At 39.2% G+C, this 19,868-nt stretch overlaps 4 protein-coding genes and 1 non-coding gene across 7 annotated transcripts; 4 read left to right on the forward strand and 1 right to left on the reverse strand.

Moving 5' to 3' along the window:
* The first annotated feature begins 969 nt into the window (after positions 1-969).
* On the forward strand, positions 970-2,885 carry LOC113753689 (sufE-like protein 2, chloroplastic). Of its 3 annotated transcripts, none has more exons than XR_003465061.1 (3): positions 970-1,946; positions 2,310-2,511; positions 2,578-2,885. XR_003465061.1 is itself a non-coding variant. In XM_027297912.1 (2 exons), exons 1-2 carry the CDS (start codon positions 1,149-1,151, stop codon positions 2,599-2,601), a joined length of 822 nt encoding a protein of 273 aa, XP_027153713.1. In that variant the 5' UTR covers positions 970-1,148; the 3' UTR covers positions 2,602-2,885. The 3 variants fall into 3 exon arrangements, 1 of the variants encoding a protein (XP_027153713.1); XR_003465060.1 differs by having other exon boundaries at positions 2,615-2,885; XM_027297912.1 differs by lacking the exon at positions 2,310-2,511.
* A 3,236-nt stretch (positions 2,886-6,121) lies between these two features.
* On the forward strand, positions 6,122-11,638 carry LOC113753576 (eukaryotic translation initiation factor 4B2). Its single transcript, XM_027297764.1, has 3 exons — positions 6,122-7,585; positions 10,235-10,624; positions 11,144-11,638. The coding sequence occupies exons 1-3, from the start codon at positions 6,387-6,389 to the stop codon at positions 11,166-11,168; spliced, it is 1,614 nt and encodes a 537-aa protein (XP_027153565.1). The 5' UTR covers positions 6,122-6,386; the 3' UTR covers positions 11,169-11,638.
* Positions 11,639-12,356: 718 nt separating this feature from the next.
* LOC113753395 (GDSL esterase/lipase At3g26430-like) lies at positions 12,357-15,459 on the forward strand. Its single transcript, XM_027297535.1, has 5 exons — positions 12,357-12,891; positions 13,615-13,824; positions 14,010-14,182; positions 14,666-14,936; positions 15,119-15,459. The coding sequence occupies exons 1-5, from the start codon at positions 12,582-12,584 to the stop codon at positions 15,367-15,369; spliced, it is 1,215 nt and encodes a 404-aa protein (XP_027153336.1). The 5' UTR covers positions 12,357-12,581; the 3' UTR covers positions 15,370-15,459.
* A 264-nt stretch (positions 15,460-15,723) lies between these two features.
* On the reverse strand, positions 15,724-15,796 carry TRNAR-ACG. The gene has a single exon. It is a non-coding gene; the product is annotated as a tRNA-Arg (tRNA).
* Positions 15,797-16,989: 1,193 nt separating this feature from the next.
* Positions 16,990-19,727, forward strand: LOC113753220 (GDSL esterase/lipase At3g26430-like). Its single transcript, XM_027297321.1, has 5 exons — positions 16,990-17,329; positions 18,372-18,581; positions 18,671-18,840; positions 18,933-19,203; positions 19,313-19,727. The coding sequence occupies exons 1-5, from the start codon at positions 17,080-17,082 to the stop codon at positions 19,570-19,572; spliced, it is 1,161 nt and encodes a 386-aa protein (XP_027153122.1). The 5' UTR covers positions 16,990-17,079; the 3' UTR covers positions 19,573-19,727.
* The last annotated feature ends 141 nt before the right edge of the window (positions 19,728-19,868 follow it).

Below are 19,868 nucleotides of genomic sequence, written 5' to 3' on the forward strand. Positions count from 1 at the left end.
TCCAAAAACAGCTAATTCAAACAGATCCAATACAGCAACTATTCCCTCTAATCTATGGATAACATTTGAACAGTTGGATGTACTAAAATTTGCTTTGGCAGGGAAGATTTGAATGTGAAATCTTGCCACGATGGAGAAAGCCAGAACAGAGCATCACTCTTTACACTTTACCCATAGCTTTTATTCGCGGTCAGTCTGACTCCTGTCTGTAGAACTAACAAGGCCGCAGAAGTAGTTTCTATCCAAGACTAGGGCTTAAAATCAAGCATGCACATTTGTCAATGATTGACCAAGAAGGTGTTATACGGTGTAACTACTTCAATTTTATATCTCTGTCTGCAACTTCTTTCTCTTATTTTTTCCCCTTCTTCTGCTTATCATTAACTGAAATGTTCCTGCAAGTTTCTTTTGTAAAGTCTTTCTCCATAGTGCATTTTTTATCGTTACAAAAAAAAAAAAACTCTGGGTGATAAAGGGATTTGGATTTATACACCCGATATAAGAAATTCATATAATCTTGTAAAAGATTAATTTGCAAAGGTTTAGACTGGCTTAAAGAGATAAATCTTAGCACTGAGATTGTGTATATGAACCACAATTTATCCCTCACGAATTTCACCCTTTACTCATTGGACCGTTCCTAAATACTTTACACGAACTTTATTATTTTAGATAAATTTTTAGTCAAAAAGTAATTGGGAATAAAAAGTTATATTAAAAAATATTATTTGTAATGCAAGTAAATAATTTTTTTGACCAATGATTCCTATCCAAAAATATCCATCTGCCAAAATCCAAGTCTTGATTTACTTACTGTCAAAAATAGACCTTTCTTTTGGCGCCTTCTGTTGTTTATTGGAATTGTCTGCGGCCACTAATAAATCAATTTTTCCTCTATTTCAATCCCTCCCTCCTCCTTATAAAGGGCCTCGGATCAGAAGCTGCGACCTTCTCAGTTTCTCCCTCAGACTTACAGAATCGGGTCCGCATTTCAAGGATCTCCACTCTGCTCCTTCCTCTCTCGCAAAAACTCTTCACCATATACTTGATCACCAACTAAGTCCCACCTTCATCGTTTAACAGTCACTAACCTTAGCCTTGACCTTCACAACTTTAGTTAATTTCTTCTTTTCTCTTTGTCCCAAAAAATGCAATCTCTAACCCAAAATTTATCATTTTTATCGCCTTTGTTTTCACAAGTTAGTGAAAGCCCTGAGCCCAAAAAAATTCAATTGAAATCAAGTTTCTTCAAAAACCCAATCTTTTTCACATCCCACAAAAGCTTTCACAGTCCTGATAAACCAATTTCAACAGAAGTGTTCCCCAAAAATCCCATCTTTTTCACATCCCTGAAGTGTTATCACAACCCTGATAAGCCAATATCAAGAAACTCCTCAGTTTCTTGTATAACAGCTCATGAAACTCCATTGCAACCTTTAACGATGCCCGAAAAGGTTCATTGTTTGGCTTGTGAATTCAAGTCTTTACCTGAGCCAATTGATAGGGTCAAAAGACTGTTACATTATGCCACTCTCCTCCCTCCATTTGATGAGTCCGGTCGGGTTGAAGAAAACCGGGTCAAAGGCTGTACAACCATGGTCTGGTTGGAGGTAGAAATGGATAGTAACAGATTAATGAGATATAAAGTTGATAGTGACTCAGAAATCACAAAGGGATTTTGTTCTTGTTTGATTTGGTTGTTTGATGGTGCGATGCCTGAGGAGGTGTTGAGTGTAAAAACTGATGATTTGGCTGAGATGAATGTCGGGATGCCCAGTAAAGGTCATTCCAGGGTTAATACTTGGCATAACATATTGATTAGTATTCAGAAGAAGACTAAAAATTTTGTTGAGGTAAAGGATAAAGACCGGTCTTTGACAGAGTTTCCTCCCTTGGTTGGTAGTACTGATGGCTTCAGCGTCTATGGAAATTACAAGGAAGCTCAGGTTTGCGTCAGACTTCCACTGTCCTCTTCTTTAATCTGTTTCTTTCTTGGCCTATTTATTTGTATTATGAAGTGCTCCCATTTTACTGGTTAAGCAAATTAAACTTTGCTCTGTAAGGAGAAAAGTCAATTCATATTTTGAGCATGATTCAATATTTTAATTTGCTTGCTAAATCGGCTGCGGTATATTATTGCTGTTTGTTAGGATATTTAGGCTAACATTAGATAGAACACTAGGACGGTGTTTTTTTTTTTTTTTTGGAGGGGGTTGGGAAGAATTTTGGAGGGGAAGGGGGAAAGAGATTTGGGGGATAGGGGGATGCACTTAATTATGTACTTACTTGTGCACTTTTGAATTTCGTAGTATATGCAAGAATCCCGTCAAGCGGGCAACGAAGTTGAGGGTCCAACTTGAGCTTGTTTCGGTCATGAGTGGTAATGGTCAATTTACTATTCCACAGTATAAGAAATGAGAGAGTCCTAGATGAAAAGAAAGACTCTTTGCATCTTCTCCTACTCTTCTCAAATCTCAAGTCGATGCCAGGCTTTTGGCTGTCCATTTCAAGGTTTGCAAGGGAAACTAGAAAGCCTTTCTTTTCTTTCTTAAGGTTTTGTTCCTCTTTCTTCTCTAGGAAATATTTCTGCTGATCATGTGATGCTTTTCTTCAGAGCCTTCATTCAAGAAAACTAAGCCGGTTGCATTTCCTACTTCGAATAAGTCTTTTGAGGTTCAAGATTTATCAGCAAACTGAAGCAGAGGAAAGTCATATATACTTTGTGGAGAATCTAGAAGTAGAAGCGCAGCAGAGTTACGTACATGCTGCGCTGCTGCTGCTGGACTGGAGGAAGTTGGATTCAAGAAAATATTTTTTATTATGCTTTGCTAAAAGTGGATATCCTCATATGTACAAGTACCTATAACAGTGCCTTTTTCTGGTCAGTAATATTTTGCTAAGCAATTTTGAGCTGCAATGTGATCCAACTATGGCGTTTTCAATTGGATGATGGTTGCTGCAGCTAACAGCGACTTGAAATGCACTGGGGGGCAAAAGCTTCGTGGCCAGATTGCTCAGCCAACAACTAGGGGTGTATTCGAGCCGAGTGGAGCTCGAGTACCGCTATACTCGAGCTCGACTCGGCTATAATATAATTATACTCGAGCTCGAGCTCGAGCTCGATCGAGTCCTTAAAAAGCTCGACTCGATAAGGGTACTTACCCGTAATTTCTCAGAATTTATTTACCTATATTAGTAATTTTATATATATTTTTTTTTTATTTTTTTTATGTGATACTCGATAAAGCTCGTCGAGCTCTCGAGTATCAAATTTCTGAGCTCGAGTTTGACTCGATAGCTCTAACGAGCAGCTCGATGAAGCGAGTTCGAGCTCGAGCTTCTGATCGAGTACATATCGAGCTCGAGTCGAGTAGCTTGACTCAGCTCCACCCCTAGCCAACACTGCATTTTTTTGAGCATTCTTGGGGCTACTGCGGTATCAATATGCAGATCTTTAATAATCAGTATAGGAATTTGAGCAAAAAACAGAGGCCTTTTCGCTTTTCATTGGGAGCGAGTCTTTGCCTCCCTTTCCACTCTTCCAGCCCAAAAAACTCGCAATTATTGTGGCCCAACACAATGGGCCTGACTTCTTGTTTTCCATCTTGTAAGAATAGAGTAGAGTATCGGTTGTGGTGGTTTCTTCTACCATAAATCTTTAGATAGATGCAGAATGGGCAATTTAGTCATATAATAATGATAAGGGAGGAGTTCGTTCCTGTGCATGATCGAATCGATTGGATTTGTTGATGATGATGAAACCGAATTAGGGCCAAGAATAGTTGCAACCGTCAATGATCGATCAGTCAAAAAAGAAAACGGCAAGGTCTTCTTCCATGGTGTGTATCGGTTTTTTAACGTCATATATATATATATATATATATATATATATATATATATAGAGTTTACACGAATTTGTGTTCAACGGTCCTTGACTTGAGTTGGTTCATATTTGACCAGCATATGAGGAACGAGTAACAAGCACAAAAGACGGCATAATAATATGTGATTTTTCATATCATTATTGTCAGTGGATTTTATTTTTTTTTTAATTATTTTTGAAGGATTATTGTCAGTGGATTGATAATTCATTCTACTACTACTACTAGCGGACACAGCACAGCAAGACACCGTGATTCACACTTTTCTTTTCTGCCAAAAAAAAAAAAAGAAAAAAAAAAAGGAGCAAAATTTGACAGCCGTTGGAAGTGTGGACAAGGATGGTGACCTGCACTTGTTTGACGTTTCTTACAAAAAAAAGAAAACGTAAAATACGAAAACTGGCAAGGAGAAGAATATTTGTATACTGATTGATATTCTAGTAACATATTTGAAAGCCCCTGAGCTGCTTAACCTCCAAAAATGGGCATTTCCTTCCTTTGTGTTGTGACGACAAAAACAAGCGGAAAAGGAAGGTCTGTCTCGCGATTTGACAATCTGATTCAAATCCGACCACTGTCGTTTCTTTGAACCATCATGCAATTGAAGATGTTTGCTATTTCAGGTCCACAAATCACGCAGGTAAGTACATTGTACAAAGGTACATATATATATATATATATATATATATATCACTACTGATATTAGTGCTAGGAGTAGTATTTTGAAAGGCTACCACCTACCACATATGGTCAGACCAACCACAAAATCAAATTTTGCTACTACTACTGTAAAATACTTTTAGGTTGTGTTTGGATTGCATTTTTCATGATTTTTCATGAAAAAATTACTATAGCGATTTGATGTATATGAGGAAAAAAGATAATAGAAAAATATAATCACGGAAAACGACGTAATTTTCCGACGAAAAAGGCAATCCAAACAATGCCAGATTCTAATTAATTAATAGAGTCATTGACTTAAGGGGTAGGCTGTGTACCCAGGCTCAACCAACTTGATGACATATTGTGACATATTGTGCTGTTGGCGGTTACTTAATCAGTACACGCAATTGCCTTCTCTAGTTAGTAAGTCAGCAAATAAATAAATAATTCTAGTTCTTTTTTGCCACAAATGTTGGAGTAGAAATGGAGAAAGGGAGTAGAGTTAGACCTACCCTTCTAGTTTTTTGTTTTGTTTTGTTTTTCTTCCCTCTTGATAGTAGTGTCTTTAAGTGAAAAATAGCACACTTGAAATTAAGAAAAATTTGGTGTTTATAGTTAGAATAAACCGTTGTACCCACCAAACATTCACAAATCAAAATGCTCAAAACAGAGAGGATACCCTTTCCCTACATACTACTACTACTACTACTATTAGCGCAAGCAATTCAACAAATTGATGTTAGTTGCCAAGATACAATCATACAAGTCCATTGCACCGAAGAAGTACCTTAATCTGGTTTCATTAAGCCAAACATTTTACAAACAAGAAGCCAACCCCTAATGAATGAACCACAAGTAGTAATATTCTAACAATTATTAACTTTTTAAAAGTCATTTTTATTTAATTTTTTTTCCGGCAACGATAATAATTGTATAACCTATTTTATCCTAATCTACAGGGAGGGAGAGCCTAAGGCGGCTTGTGTGTTAGAAACTAGTAGGTATGCAGATCTGTCTAGACCAAGAAGGTGCTATGATACCATTCTTAAATTTTTTTTTATTGTAATTGAAGTTTTAAACCTCCACCTACAGTCCAAGAGGAACTTCTCCTTAGCTCAGTGGCTCAATGGTTCGTTTTTATTTAGTTAGTACTGAGCAGTGGCAATGGATCCACATCCGTCTCTCAAACACAAAACAGTCCCACGAGACACGTTAGGGCGGAGTGTCAAGTACTCTATTCCCCGTAAGGATTAGTCGGGCCGCAAGAAATTAATCGGACCACATAAGGATTGATTCGAACACCTCAGTGTCAAAAAAAAAAAAAAAGTACTCCGTTCCGCCCAGAAAGGCAATTACACTACATAACATACACCAAAAGGCCGCGATATTTCCGACCCCCGGCCCACAAAATAAAGTGACCCTCCCATCGGAACCACTCCCACATCTCCACGTCATCCTCTTCAGGTGGGTCACAACACACCACCAGCTCAACTGGCCCCCCGCTTGAGTGACCATTTAGCCCCAAACAAAAAGAAAAAATCCCCCCTAATTCCTTCCATCTTGCTGCCAATTTTCCACTTCTCCCCCACCATTGGCTCATTACAATTTACAAGCACATTACAACTCCCTGAACCCGCCCCCTTCCACGAGAGATTCAAAACTCTTTCTGGTACCCGTTTTCATGTTGTTGGAGCTCCGGCTCCTTTCCTCGGAGCCCCTGCGATTTTTCCTTAAAAAAATAAAATAAAATATTACACCATTAGAGCAACAAATTTATAAAAAAGGAAACTTATTTTTGCCCTTTTTCCTCGTTTTAGATCTTGTGACAATCCACCTTCGAAAATGTCGAATTCGCCATGGGGAAATATCGGCGCCTGGGCCGCCGATTCCGAACGAGAAGAGGAAGAACTGCGGGAGCTAGCCGCCAAAGCTGCGGCTGAAGCGGCCTCCGCGGACGCTTCAGCCACCGGTGGCGGAGACTCTCAGAGCTTCCCGTCCCTGAGAGATGCCGTCAGCAGCGCCTCCAAGCAGACGAAGAAGAAGACCAAGATGAGCTTGCAAGAGTTCACGATGCAGAATGTTTATGGCTCCACCTCCAGTCAGCGCGGGCTAACCCACGAGGAAATGCTCCGCCTACCCACTGGCCCGAAAGAACGGTCCGCCGGGGATGAAATGCAATATGGTGGCGGACGTCTGGGAGGAGGATTTTCTAATTATGGGGTCCGGAGCAGTGGGCCTCCACCGGGTCGCATGCGAGACCGGGATTCGGATGGGGAGGGCTCCTGGGGTGGAGGGGGGCCTCGAAGATCTTATGGGGGTTTTGAGGATGATCGCCGGAGGGGCCCGCCTCAAGGTGGTAGAGGTCCAGATTTTGATCAACCTTCTAGGGCTGATGAAGTTGACAATTGGGGTGCAATGAAGAAGCCTTTACCCTCATTCAATTCGGGTCCTGCTGGTCCGGGTCGCCCCAGCCGGTATGCTTCTTTGGGCGGTGGCAGTGGTGGGCTTTCTAGGGCTGATGAGGTCGACAATTGGGGTGCCTCCAAAAAACCCATTCCGCCACCAGCTGCTAGATCTTCTAGTTTCGGGTCAGGCTTCCGCGGGGATTTTAAGCCGGAGCCCGAGAAATGGACTCGTGATGGGAGTCAGGAAAGACAAAGATTGGTTCTTGACCCTCCCCGAGGTGAAGAGGGTGAAACGGTGGTGAAGGTGAATAAGCCTAACCCCTTTGGTGCAGCTAGGCCCCGAGAAGAAGTGCTGGCAGAGAAGGGATTGGATTGGAAGAAATTGGATTCTGAAATTGAGGCGAAGAAGGCCGTTAATAGTAGGCCGGCAAGCTCTCAGTCCAGTAGGCCAGGGAGCTCCCAGTCAGCTAGGTCAGAAGGCCAGCCATTGCAGGTGACAGGAGGGGATGCAGCAGCCAAGCCAAGGCCTAAGGTGAACCCTTTTGGAGATGCTAAGCCTAGGGAGGTTTTGCTAGAGGAGAAGGGTCTTGATTGGAGGAAGATTGATTTAGACTTGGAGCATCGTCGTGTGGATAGGTTAGCATTTGCTTGATTTCTTTTGGAGCACTTCATCATGACATGTATCAACACTAACCTGCATTAGCAATATCGACCTTACCACAAGTAGGTTTTCTTGGTGCTGTTAATTCTGTGGTGTGGTTCATAGTTTTACATTCAAAGCTCACGTGGTAGAAGCTATCCTTTCTGCTTATTTGGGTGTTCTAAGATGGACATTGTGATCTTAGACCTCTTTGCGTTTGTTTTCGAAGGTTTTTGCAATTTGGTAAATGCCTGGATTCTGAAATTGAAAACAAAACACAGAATAGTTTATTCAATTATAGAACAACATTGTCAAAAGAAGTAACTTTGGAACTTGCTTATTTGGAATTTTCCTATGTTCATAAATCATGCTTGCCATTCAGCTTTAGTGTTGCCTGTGGTATATTTATTGAGCCACTGGGTCGATTTGATTACTCTTATATGCGCCCTGAACACAGTGAATGCATTTGCTTTCTTTCATAAGCATATCCTGCCATGCATGAAACAAAATGCCATCGTTATTTTCTTTTAGCATGGGTTTATTATTCTGTAATTACGATTAATTCTTCCTTTGACACGTTATTCAACCAAATTATGAGGACGGAGTAGTCGAAATATTTAACATGCTATGTATGGCTTAATGGTGGTCTGGTAAATTGATGGTCTTCTTTCCACTGATAGGAACTAAACAGTAATGTTACTCTAGTTTACATTTAAATTATAACACCAACAAGAATGCATGAGATGAGATAAAAATTCTGTTATCGCGTTCTGATTGGCCTGTTCTGGAAGCATCATTAGTACTCTTTAATGAATATTGCAGAACAGCAATGCTTGTCGCAAGCATGATTTATTCAAAATTTGCATCTTATGACGGTAAGATACTATTCCAATTGAATTTCATTGGCTTGGTTGATTAAATTCTCGAACCAAAATATGGCCCAGTTTGAACAGACTAAATTGCTGGCTCTTTGTTTATTTGGAACTGCATAGAGTAGACAGTTTTAGCACTGTGGGCTGCATGAGGTGCGAATTAACCAGGTAGGTGTAACTTTTGCCAACTCCATATACATAGTTGAGATGTTAGAGGGGTAATAATTGGTATAGTAAATAATGGGAGTGAAACCATGATGTACAACTTTCTCTGAAAGTTGGACCTGGATCTAGTACTGAGAGACTGAAATTGAAGCAACTCAGAGCAATGGTAGGCCAGTGAATTGTATTTATAAGATCACGTGTTATCCTCAACTGTGTATTTGAACTCTATTCACCATGCAAATGACGCTGAATGGAGCCAAAGAAAAAGACGATACACAAACACTGGAGATATAGTTTGACAACTATTCGAGAACAATCAACTACCAGTTTGTTAGTTTGCCTGGACCTATGTTAACTTTAACCTTTCTGTATCTCTTCATTGATGAGTGCAGTGGACAATAAACATCCGGAAGTCTAAACTATGGGGAATGCCATTTTCCTGATTCTTTTGGGGAATATATGGTGATGAGAGGGAGTGGCTTTTTTCTTTTTCTTTTTTTTTTTTAAAACAGAATTTTAGGTATGAGGATGCATGAGACAGCAGAAATGAAATTGAAGGAAAATAGAATACTTATAATCTAAAATTTTGGAGAAAAACTATCTAGTAAGATAAAGAGAACAATGAAGTGACATGGACTTATTCTTCTCACAGAAAATCAAGTGTAGGTATAAATATGGTACTAATTTTACTGCATTGATAAAATCCACGAGGTAGATGATGTTTTCATTGTTTTCGAGTTTTTACTAGCTCTGACCCACATTGCTTTCTGAAAAGAATACCTACAGACATTTAGGACACTTTGTTTAAAAATCAAGATATTCCTAGGTTCTGAGTTTTGATAATTCAAATGGATGTACTTAATCTAAAGATGAGTTGAAGAAAAAGCCAATCCCTGGATAGATAAATTTTAATGTTGACATTCGTTGGATAGTTTAACATGTTATGATCTAGGTTGAATCTTTTATGGAGTTTTTGAGATTGTATCATATTTCTTGTGATTTGAATGTGGCGATGATGAATTTGTAAAGAACGGAACCGAGACAGTGCAGTTTAATTCAGGATGCACAAATCAATGCTTACTGGTGAGCCACTGTTCGGGGGAGATGAATGTCCCGATTATGACAATATATGCATCTAGCTGTTTCCTTGCGTATTCTATTTAGAGTACCTGTTTCCTTCTTTAGGGGTTATATAGTTCCTCACAAGTGTGTGTTTAATGGATAAGATTAAGCTCAGTTGTCATTTGTTTCCTTATCTTTTTATTAGTTTTGCCCCATTCTTGAAGCAAGTTTGAAATTCTCTTTCATCAGGGTTGCACTTTTTCTGTAAATCTGTAGTGGCTCAAAAGTATTTGTGATTTATTTTTGCTTTACATATGTTAGTCTTTGAGATTCTAATGCACTTTTAGAACACTAACGCACTTTTATTTTTCTTATCTGCTAAGGTTGGTTGATGCATATTTTGTCTACTTCAAAGTTTCAGATAGTGAGCTCTCATCATAATTTAATCAAAAGCTATTACAAGATTAGACTAATTCCCAAAGACATGAAAATTTGGGTGTTAGAAGTAAATCTCATTAGTTGCTGAACTTGGAGATAATATTTCAGGCCTGAGACCGAGGAGGAAAAGAATCTGAAAGAAGAAATAGAACATCTGAAAAAGGAATCACTGCAAAAGCCTGGTGATGATCAATCTTTACATGATCAAATACTTCAAAAGGAAAAGGACTTGGAACTGCTGATTCGTGAATTGGATGACAAAGTTCGTTTTGGCCCGAAACCCACTGAAAGGCCAGGTTCTGGAGCAGGTAGGCTTACTGGGCATCCTGAGATGCCCCATTCTCAGCCTGCAGCATATGAAGAGCCAAGAGGTGGTGAGTTCATGGACAGGCCTCGTTCACGTGGCACTGGAGATGCATGGGCAAGGTCTATGGATGATAGAAGAGCTTATCATGGTGGTAGGAGCAGAGGATTTTTGGGTAATAGAGATACAGACAGGTACTATTTGTTCTGTACCCTTATCGTCTTCTTTTATAATCTTGATCTTTGGGGTGACAATTGAAATTTTAAGATTCATTGTTGCCACATGAAGTGCAAAAGGAGTAAGCTTGCCAAGCATGCATTGTATGTTCTGACTCTAGGGGTTGTTGAGTTGCGAGTAATTTCTTAGTTTAGGTTAGATTGAAATCTATGTACTCTAAATTCTTTTGTCCTGCTTAGAATCTGGATCAATCTCAATTTGTGAAGGTTGAAGAATAATTTGCTTGCCTAGGTTTTTCAGTTACCATTTTTCAATCAAGCATTGGCCGGTATCTCTTGCTACATGTACCCAAATAAGTGATTCAAGTATCATTAACATTTTTTGCATTTGCATCTGGTGCTAAAACCAGGAATTCTGAATATTCAATCAGTGCAGAAGATGCTTGAGCATAAGCTTAATATGGTTATTAAATTGGTTGTTGCTTAAGTGAGATTGTTGAGAATTGTCAGTAATTGTTGTCATCATGTGTCTTGCAGGTCAACATCAAAGGAGAGATGGTGAATGTCGCGCTAATTTTCTCTAGCCTCCTACTTCCATAATTGACTAATTCGGACAGAATAATCTTTAGCATGGTTGAATTATTCTTCTCTTAATTTTGTTGTGAATGGAGCTAGAAAATATTGAGCATTGACACTGGGCGTCTTGCGTTGATCAATTGTTGACTATGTAAAAATTGCAATTTTCCGCCCGCTTCTCCGTGCCATTTCGAGGGAGGAAACTTATTTTGCTTATTTCTTTTCTAAGACTGTTGTAATGCAAGCAGCCTACTTGGTGCAGTCTTTGTTTAGTTTTGCTCTTGTTTTGATGTTGGAGGTTTGTCTTTTCTTGTTTTTTTATTTTTATTTTTTTGTTTACCTTCCCTCTCAAGTAGGCTGTTGGTGGGGGTAGTGGTTTGTTTAGGACTGAACATTTGTTCTCAGCTCTTGTACATTCCACTTCGTAATTGAAATATGGGCTGCAATTTTGCTTTCTTGGGTTTGTATATTCTTAGATGATTCTGATTAATGTTAGACAAGGGCAGTAATTGGCGGGAGGGTGCTGCGATCTTTTGAAGATGGATCTCCAGCGCCACGCCCTCCCGGCGATGTAAATGTGCTGAAAAGCAGCATGAGGTGAACGTCTTAGGCTCGGTCTTCCATTGTATTGTATGCAAAAAAGAAGTACAGTTACAGACTTGCGCGGTTAAATTTTGAATGAATGAATAAAAGGACGCACAGAGCAACAGACCTGGGACTCGGACTCTGCAGGGTGGTTAAAATTTGGATGAATAAAAAGACGAGAGCTGTGCGCCAGATAAAAATCAAATGTGCGGGGCCTAGTTCGGGATACGAGAGAAATGGAGGAAGCGAAAGCAGAGGCAGGGTAATCCTGTGTTGTTTTTGGGTTAATCAGAAATGAACGCTGGTCAGAAAAGTGCTTCTTCGTTCAGATATTGCCCTTTCACTTTCAGTCCCTTGCCCCGAGAAAGGACGGATTCAGAAGTCGAAGCAATGAACAACAAAATACAAGTCAAAGCATGAAAGATGAAAGTGATACACAAGATTTGATTTAATGTGGTTTTCTTCTTGATAAGTGGGATAAGACCTCTCTCCTATTTCCAATTCAGGATTTCATTTTACTACCCAACTCAGTCCTGCCCTATTTAACATGCCAAGACATCATCATCATCATCATCATCATCATCATCATTATTAGATAAAAGCCCCGTACAAAAACAGAAATAGAACTTGAATCTCAACCTCAATGCTTGTATAACCTCCGATCAGAATTTGGTACCTCGTACTCCTGCCCGTAGCAGATTGGTACTATGGCCGTTTGAAAAGAGTAAAACTTAAAAAAGGGCCCGGGGAACGTATTGCCTTGTAGCTTGGGGTAATTTGCAACCAGAATTTGATGCTTGTAGGTTGAACATATATGGAGTGGGTGAGAGTGGGATTGAGTAGGTTGGGGTTACCATGGAGGCTGCAGAGGAAGAGCGCGGCACCGGTGGGCGTTGGATTCATTGTAGTTGCTGCACTCACATTTTTTTCAAGAGAGACTAGATTGGATCTTAAACAGTCAAAAGATTGCCATTTCCCAGCAATTTTTAATTTTGGAGATTCAAATTCAGATACGGGCGCTGTATCAGCTGCATTTGGCCGAGTTCCTTTCCCGAATGGAATCACCTTCTTCGGTAGACCTTCTGGCAGGTACTGCGATGGCCGGCTCATCGTTGACTTTTTGGGTAACTTCCAAACTATTTCCTGTCTATTGATATTCAGTATTCTACTTCCATCTCGCTGTACATAAATGGTGTTCCATCAATATCTAATAATTGTCGCATTCAGCTCATGTCCTTCACAAGTATACCTGCAAATCTCATTCCGTATTATGGACTGTTTTTGCTCAGTTTCTCGGCCAAAAATCTGTTTCCCCGAGTTTATTGATGCTAATTTCTGTTCTGAAGCACTGAATAACTACACCAGAGAAAACATGGGTAAAGTTGTTCCTAAAGCTTTTCAAACTTTTGAACGCTTGATTCTAAATGCGCCAGAAGGAAATAGAAGTATCCTATATCTTAGGCGCATTTCCTGCTAAGATAATGTATCTACAGCCTACTAATTGGGCTAATGCCTGGGTCTCTCGGGCTTTAATTCTCAGCTTTTTGACTTCCAAGTTCCAAATTAACATTTCTCTTGATCAGAGTCTAGGAAGATCAATCAGTCATCTGTTTGGAATTTCTGTTCTTAGTACCAATTCTATGACTTGATTAAGATGACTTGGACGTCCTTACAGACTCCCTTCAGATGTTCACCGTGTTAATTGTATCAGTTGTGATCCTAGAAGAAGCAGGTGGAATGCTTCTTATAGTGTGAACATAACTAGCTGGCCAATCTCTGCCTTCTCTGTTGAATTACGTTTTCTTGTTTAGTTTGCTTTGACTGTGCTGGACCCCTAACATCTGCAGCTGAGGAGCTGGAAATGCCATATCTGAGTGCATATCTAGATTCCATTGGAGCAAATTTCCGACATGGAGCAAATTATGCTGCAAGTGGGACAACCATTCATCTTACTGATGCCCAGTTATATGGGGCAGGCTTCAATCCTCTTTCAATCAGCGTACAGCTTTCACAGTTTGAACAATTTACAGCCCGCACCAGGGAGTTATATAACCAATGTGAGCAACCATCAGTAACCGTACAATTTGTGTTTGCTGCAAATTTACTGTCTAAAACCGTGGGTGGGGTTAAGGGGGAGGGTGGCACGGTAGAGGATAATGAAGGAAGAAAAGCTTATATGTTCAATCTCGTATAGAAAGTGATTTGACTCCTTGTGGCTCATATACTGCTAAATCTCTTTTAGCCAAGACCTCAAGCATGATAAACACTCTACCTAATCCGGAGGATTTCTCAAGAGCCATTTACACGGTTGATATTGGACAAAATGACTTGCACTTTGCCTTAACAACAATGAAAGACAAACAAGTGCAGGCATTTATTTCCGGAATAATTGATCAGTTTTCGTGGAGTATAGAGGTAATAGTTCTCCTAAAAACTGAAAATTCTTCGGATGCAGCTATCACATGTTGAAAATTAGACTCTGCAATATAACATGTTTGATTCTGTTTCTAAAACATATTTTGGCATCATGTTCATTTATGGAATTTCACAAGTTACGCCTACTGTGAGGAAGGCATTCTTTTATGTTTGTTCTGCTGCTTAGTTGTTTGATTTAAACGTTTGGAAACAATAAGCTCTCTATGAATCTGTCAGCAGTTTTATATTTCAGTTGCTTCTTAATGTAAGTTTGTGTCGTACTGCTCCATTAGTTTAGCACTTGCTCTAAAATAAATGTATGAGCGTGAACTTGTATTTACTGGTGCATAGCTTCGTCCAGATCACTCATATTTCTTCGATGTAATGTTTGTTGTCAGATAGAGATCAGTCCCCACGCCTGAAATTTCTTTTCAATGTAACCTGTCATTCTTTTTCAGTCATCCACCTTTATTTTGCTACCAGAATCTTTACAGGAATGGAGCAAGGGCATTTTGGATCCATAATACAGGTCCAATTGGATGTTTGCCATTCTTTGTTATCCCACATCCACCAAAACCTGGCAACACGGACCAAAATGGTTGCATAATATCTTACAATCAGGTGGCTCAACAGTTTAACAATGAGCTTAGGGCTAGGGTATCCAGACTGCGAGACCAACTTCAAGATGCAAGTATCATATATGTTGACATCTACTCAGCTAAATATTCATTAATCAGCAACGCAAAGAAGTATGGTAAGTCTTGTTAATGTTGCCATCTATCTCTTGATGTCTTTCAAACAAGAGATTTACCAAAACTTTGTTAGCCAGCATGGATGAAAAGCACTCTCAGCTATAATTAATCATGTTTCCTAGCTATATAAACATTTTCATCTCTTCTTTGCTTGTACAATTCTGAAATTCTGTATCAAATACAGGTTTTCCTCTTCCTCTACAGAGTTGCTGTGGGAAGATTGGAATTGTTGACTGTGGGTACAAAGAGATGGTGAATGGAACTGAAGTTCATGGGGATTCTTGCAATGATCCCTCGACATATATTAGCTGGGATGGCATACATTATACAGAAGCTGCAAATAAATGGGTCGCCAGCAAAATTCTGGATGGCTCATTTTCTGAACCTAAAGTTTCTATAGCCGAAGCATGTCAGAGACTTTCTCCACCACCATAGTAGATTGTTTCAGCTCTCACTTGTCAGAGCGGAAGCTGTTTGTGGACAAAAGTGCTGGCTATTGGTTATAAACACGAATGGTTTCAATCATTTTTCCGTCTCACCATGCTTGCTATTTTAGAAGAAAAATTTCTCAGAGATTGCTTAATCCTTTGGAAGAATGAAGATCATCATATCGAACTAACACAAAAAGACCCAAAAAAAAAATGAAAAAGATGCTAACACACTTTCAGAAATGGAACGTTATGCTTGAGAAAAGGGCGGATAAGGCTTGCAGTTTTCAATTTTAATTGCTGGAGTGAAAACAAAAACAAGGAAAAAGCAGAAAATCATAACCGTATAGATTGTTGAAAACGACTCCACTGGGGATCGAACCCAGAATCTCTGGTTCCGTAGACCAGCGCCTTATCCATTGGGCCATGGAGTCCGTTGTTGAGGGTTGAGATCAATAGCTATCTGATAACATTTGAAGACTGATGAAAACTGATTGGTTACCAAATATTGAACTAGACCTTCTTTTAATTTTTTTCTAACACCATCTTTCAATTTTTTTCACTGCTGTGAGGTTCGAACCTCCAACTTACAGTTTAAAGAGAAATTTAATCTCTTTTTGATGACTATTGAGATTTGGCTCAGTGGTTATCAATTTTGCGTATGTTATGTTACAAAAAAAATTATCATTTGAAATAATTTTTTTAAAATAATCTTTTAGCCAAATATACTCCGAATATTGATAAGGGTAAGAGAAAAGCATATGTAATTTCACAGAGATTTACTGTTAAAATACGTATAGCTGCATATATGCGAGAAGGTATTATACATCACACGGGAAACGATTGATCCAAATAATTAGAAAATATGAGTTTTCGAAACATATAAACGTCGCCTCCAAATACGTCGATTTAATCAACCTCTCTACCCTCAGAAGAAGATGAAGATTCTTGTATCTACTGGCGACTACAAGTCTTTTCATTTTTTGTTCGCAAATGTATGCATCTTTCTATGAAATTAAAGCTTCCAAGTTCGAGCTAATAGGCAGTAGTTATGTGTTATCTTGCTAGCCAGTGCATGGATTTTCATTAAGTTGAGGTTTACATCCATCTAATAATCTTCTCATCCTAACACGTACTATCTTAGTGAGCTTGCTGCTTAGTTCATGTTGTTGGTCAAATTGAACTAAAACACTAACATATATGCATACGCTCTGAAACCGACATTCCCTTTGTCCGCAAGCTGCTTTCCTCGGAGCTCCTTCTTCCAAATAAGTACTCACTCATTCATGTTCTCTAGTAGTACAAACTCCAATTGAAAATGGCATATAGAGACATGGATTAGTTCTACTTTGATGCGACGTAATTTAAGTTAATCCAATTGCTTCTATTACCTTTTCTTTTTTATGAAAAGGTATTCAACTTTTACATATACAATTTGGAACCTCTTGTAATAGTAATTAGTTAATGTAGGACAGGGTAAAAGTTACTATTTGAATAGCCATAGTTTTGGGTAAGAAAATCTTGTGGATAATGTGGGTTAAAATACCTGTCTCTTTCATGACATAAGAATGTAATATAAAAAGCCATAAACGCCGACTTTGCTAAAGGTCTGTCTGTCTGTCTTTGAACCTCCTTCAACAAAACCTCTCCCGCTTCTCCGGCCTTTACCATTGCTTTTCACTAGAAATATTCCGAGATCTTGACCGGAAAATCTCCTATGACGCCTGATAGCCAGAGAAAAATTTTTCTTGCCGCATTGTTGTTACTTTTAGTGAATCTACTTTCAGTGTCAGCGAGAAGCAAGACGCCTTGTGAATTTCCGGCTATATTTAACTTCGGCGACTCGAATTCCGACACCGGCGGATTATCTGCAGCATTTGGGCAGGCGGGGCCACCCCACGGGGAGTCCTTCTTCCATGGCCCCGCTGGACGATACTGTGATGGCCGTCTAATTATTGATTTTATAGGTAACAATACATTGCTCCTCCTTAATTACTACTTTCCCAGTATATATATATTATTCGTCACGTGGGATGTCGAGCTGCTTTGTTACTTGTTAATTAGTTCCAATCCTATACAGTATACGCAAATCTATATATATATATATATCTATATATAGTTGTTGAGCTTGAAGAAATGTATATATGAGAAATGTTGTTATACAATACTCCATAGAAGACGTTCAACAAATTAATTAAACAAATCGAAATGTTTCGTGGTTAAGTACCTTTCAGGCAATTAAATACGGCCATGCATGGAGTATAACAAATGCAAAGAATTTTCGCAATTAATTACTGGTACGGAGTAATTCATCTGCACAGGTGATTGTTAGTGAATTGAAGATTGTCGAACATTAACTAGCCTTAATTAAGACGACAGACAGGCCCATGTACCATCTACCTTCCATGCTCCTATACATTCTGATGCACTTTTACTACAAGTATCATTTTCTTACATCAGACTCAGAGTTTCATATGAAATTTACTACTCTAATTTAATTTCCAAATTTTCCCAACACTAGTAGAAAATCTTGTACTAGTTAGTATCGTTTTTCTGCTGCTCTTTTTCCTTTTGAATTTTGGTCTTACCCTTTAATGATTGTGTGGTGAAGAAGAATTGGGTGCTGGTGGCTAGTGATGGAAGAAGGGAGGGTGAAATTTCTTGTATTCTTTCTTGGGGATTACATTATCTGAAACGAAATCCACTTTGTTTCAAAAATCTGTCAAACTGGGCATCATCATCATCAGCCTATCCCCCCCGCCCCCCCCACCAGTTTGGGTCCACAACTGTAACAGATTAGGATAGATCATCTTCTTCCTTTCTTTTAGACTTTTCCTATTATTGTCTTTTTCTAAATTGGAGGATTGCTATCATTTTAGTTGCTGAAGCAGGCATGTTAGTTAACGTAGCAAGTTCCATTATATGATTATCCATGCAAATCCAATGCGTAAAATTATACTCAACTCACTACTGAACTGATGACTTTGATTAATTGTTTTGATTTTTCAGCTGAGAGCTTGGGATTGCCTTATCTCTGCGCTTTCCTTGATGCATTGGGTTCAAACTTCACTCATGGGGCCAATTTTGCAACTGCTGGATCCACAATTAGACCCCAGAATACAACTCTACAGCAGAGTGGTTTCAGCCCCATCTCCTTAAACGTACAGTTTTATCAATTCAATGACTTTCATCGCAGGTCTCAGATTATTCGTAGCCAAGGTAAACGCTAAAATACAATGCGTTGCACTTCACCACTACTTTTGTCTGTCTGTTTATTACATACACCATACACCATAATATTTTTGCAGGGGGTGTTTTTGGGGGATTAATGCCGAAGGCAGAAGATTTCTCGCGAGCCTTGTATACATTTGACATTGGTCAAAACGATTTAACTTCGGGATACTTCCTCAACATGACGACTGATGAAGTGAGAGCATATGTTCCAGAACTACTAGATCAGTTCAAAACCATTATCAAGGTGAATTCACGTGTGATTTCTTGATAAGCCCTCCAAAATCAATATGAATGCTTGAACTGCGAAATACATGATTTTGCTGCTGTTTTATGCAGGGAATATATGATCAAGGAGGCAGATCATTCTGGATTCACAATACTGGTCCGGTTGGTTGCCTACCATACGTCATGGACCGTCTCCTAATCACCGCCGCACAAGTTGACGAAACGGGATGTGCAACTCCTTTCAACGATGTGGCTCAATATTTCAACTGGAAATTAAAGGAAGCTGTTTTCCAGCTAAGGAAGGAGCTCCCAAAAGCTGCATTGACATATGTAGACATCTATACCTTGAAATATGATCTCATCAGCCACGCCAGGAAGCATGGTACGTACGTGTATTACACTACCGGCCCACAACCGAAATACTCGTGACATTGATATACTGACTTTTTCAGGGCAAGAAATGTTTGCATGATTTTATTCAATTGTTGCAGGTTTTGAACACCCTTTAAGAGCCTGTTGCGGACATGGGGGAAAATACAACTTCAATGCGCATTTCGGTTGCGGAAGCAAAATTAAGGTAAAGGGCAAAGAGATTATGATAGCAAGATCATGTAAAGATCCATCGGTGATGATCAATTGGGACGGGGTGCACTATACTCAGGCCGCTAATAAGTGGGTTTTCGATAGAATTGTGGATGGTTCGTACTCGGACCCTGTCATTCCTTTGACAATGGCTTGTCATAGGCGTTAGAGACTCCAAAAATTCTTGGGCTACTGAGAAATGGATAAAAAGAGGAGCAGATGGTACTTGCTTACAAACGCTCCAACCCTCCATTTTTTTTTTTCTTTCTGCTATCAATTTATGAATGATTTAAGCACTCAGGTATTAATGATGGCTTGATAAGTGGATCAAATTACTACTCAAGTGCCGTTTGAACGTGGCTTGATAAAAATTCAACCCGAGCCAGTTTGAATTTGTAGCGCAGGCAAGCCAAATTTGAATGCAATCAAACTTAAAACATCATCATATTACAAAGAGGAAGCAAT

Source organism: Coffea eugenioides, chromosome 11, assembly GCF_003713205.1.
Source record: "Coffea eugenioides isolate CCC68of chromosome 11, Ceug_1.0, whole genome shotgun sequence".
NCBI classification, from domain to species: Eukaryota; Viridiplantae; Streptophyta; class Magnoliopsida; order Gentianales; family Rubiaceae; genus Coffea; species Coffea eugenioides.

Bases quoted from the DNA above. Each gene is read 5' to 3' on its own strand.
- LOC113753220 (XM_027297321.1), top strand. From the start codon at position 17,080: ATGACGCCTGATAGCCAGAGAAAAATTTTTCTTGCCGCATTGTTGTTA. The intron at 17,330-18,371 runs GTAACAATACAT...TTGATTTTTCAG, and splicing joins TCTAATTATTGATTTTATAG to CTGAGAGCTTGGGATTGCCT. The intron at 18,582-18,670 runs GTAAACGCTAAA...ATATTTTTGCAG, and splicing joins TCAGATTATTCGTAGCCAAG to GGGGTGTTTTTGGGGGATTA.
- LOC113753395 (XM_027297535.1), top strand. From the start codon at position 12,582: ATGGAGTGGGTGAGAGTGGGATTGAGTAGGTTGGGGTTACCATGGAGG. The intron at 12,892-13,614 runs GTAACTTCCAAA...TAACATCTGCAG, and splicing joins GCTCATCGTTGACTTTTTGG to CTGAGGAGCTGGAAATGCCA. The intron at 13,825-14,009 runs GTGAGCAACCAT...AATCTCTTTTAG, and splicing joins CAGGGAGTTATATAACCAAT to CCAAGACCTCAAGCATGATA.
- LOC113753689 (XM_027297912.1), top strand. From the start codon at position 1,149: ATGCAATCTCTAACCCAAAATTTATCATTTTTATCGCCTTTGTTTTCA. The intron at 1,947-2,577 runs GTTTGCGTCAGA...TTTCTTCTCTAG, and splicing joins GAAATTACAAGGAAGCTCAG to GAAATATTTCTGCTGATCAT.
- LOC113753576 (XM_027297764.1), top strand. From the start codon at position 6,387: ATGTCGAATTCGCCATGGGGAAATATCGGCGCCTGGGCCGCCGATTCC. The intron at 7,586-10,234 runs GTTAGCATTTGC...ATAATATTTCAG, and splicing joins GAGCATCGTCGTGTGGATAG to GCCTGAGACCGAGGAGGAAA. The intron at 10,625-11,143 runs GTACTATTTGTT...TGTGTCTTGCAG, and splicing joins GGTAATAGAGATACAGACAG to GTCAACATCAAAGGAGAGAT.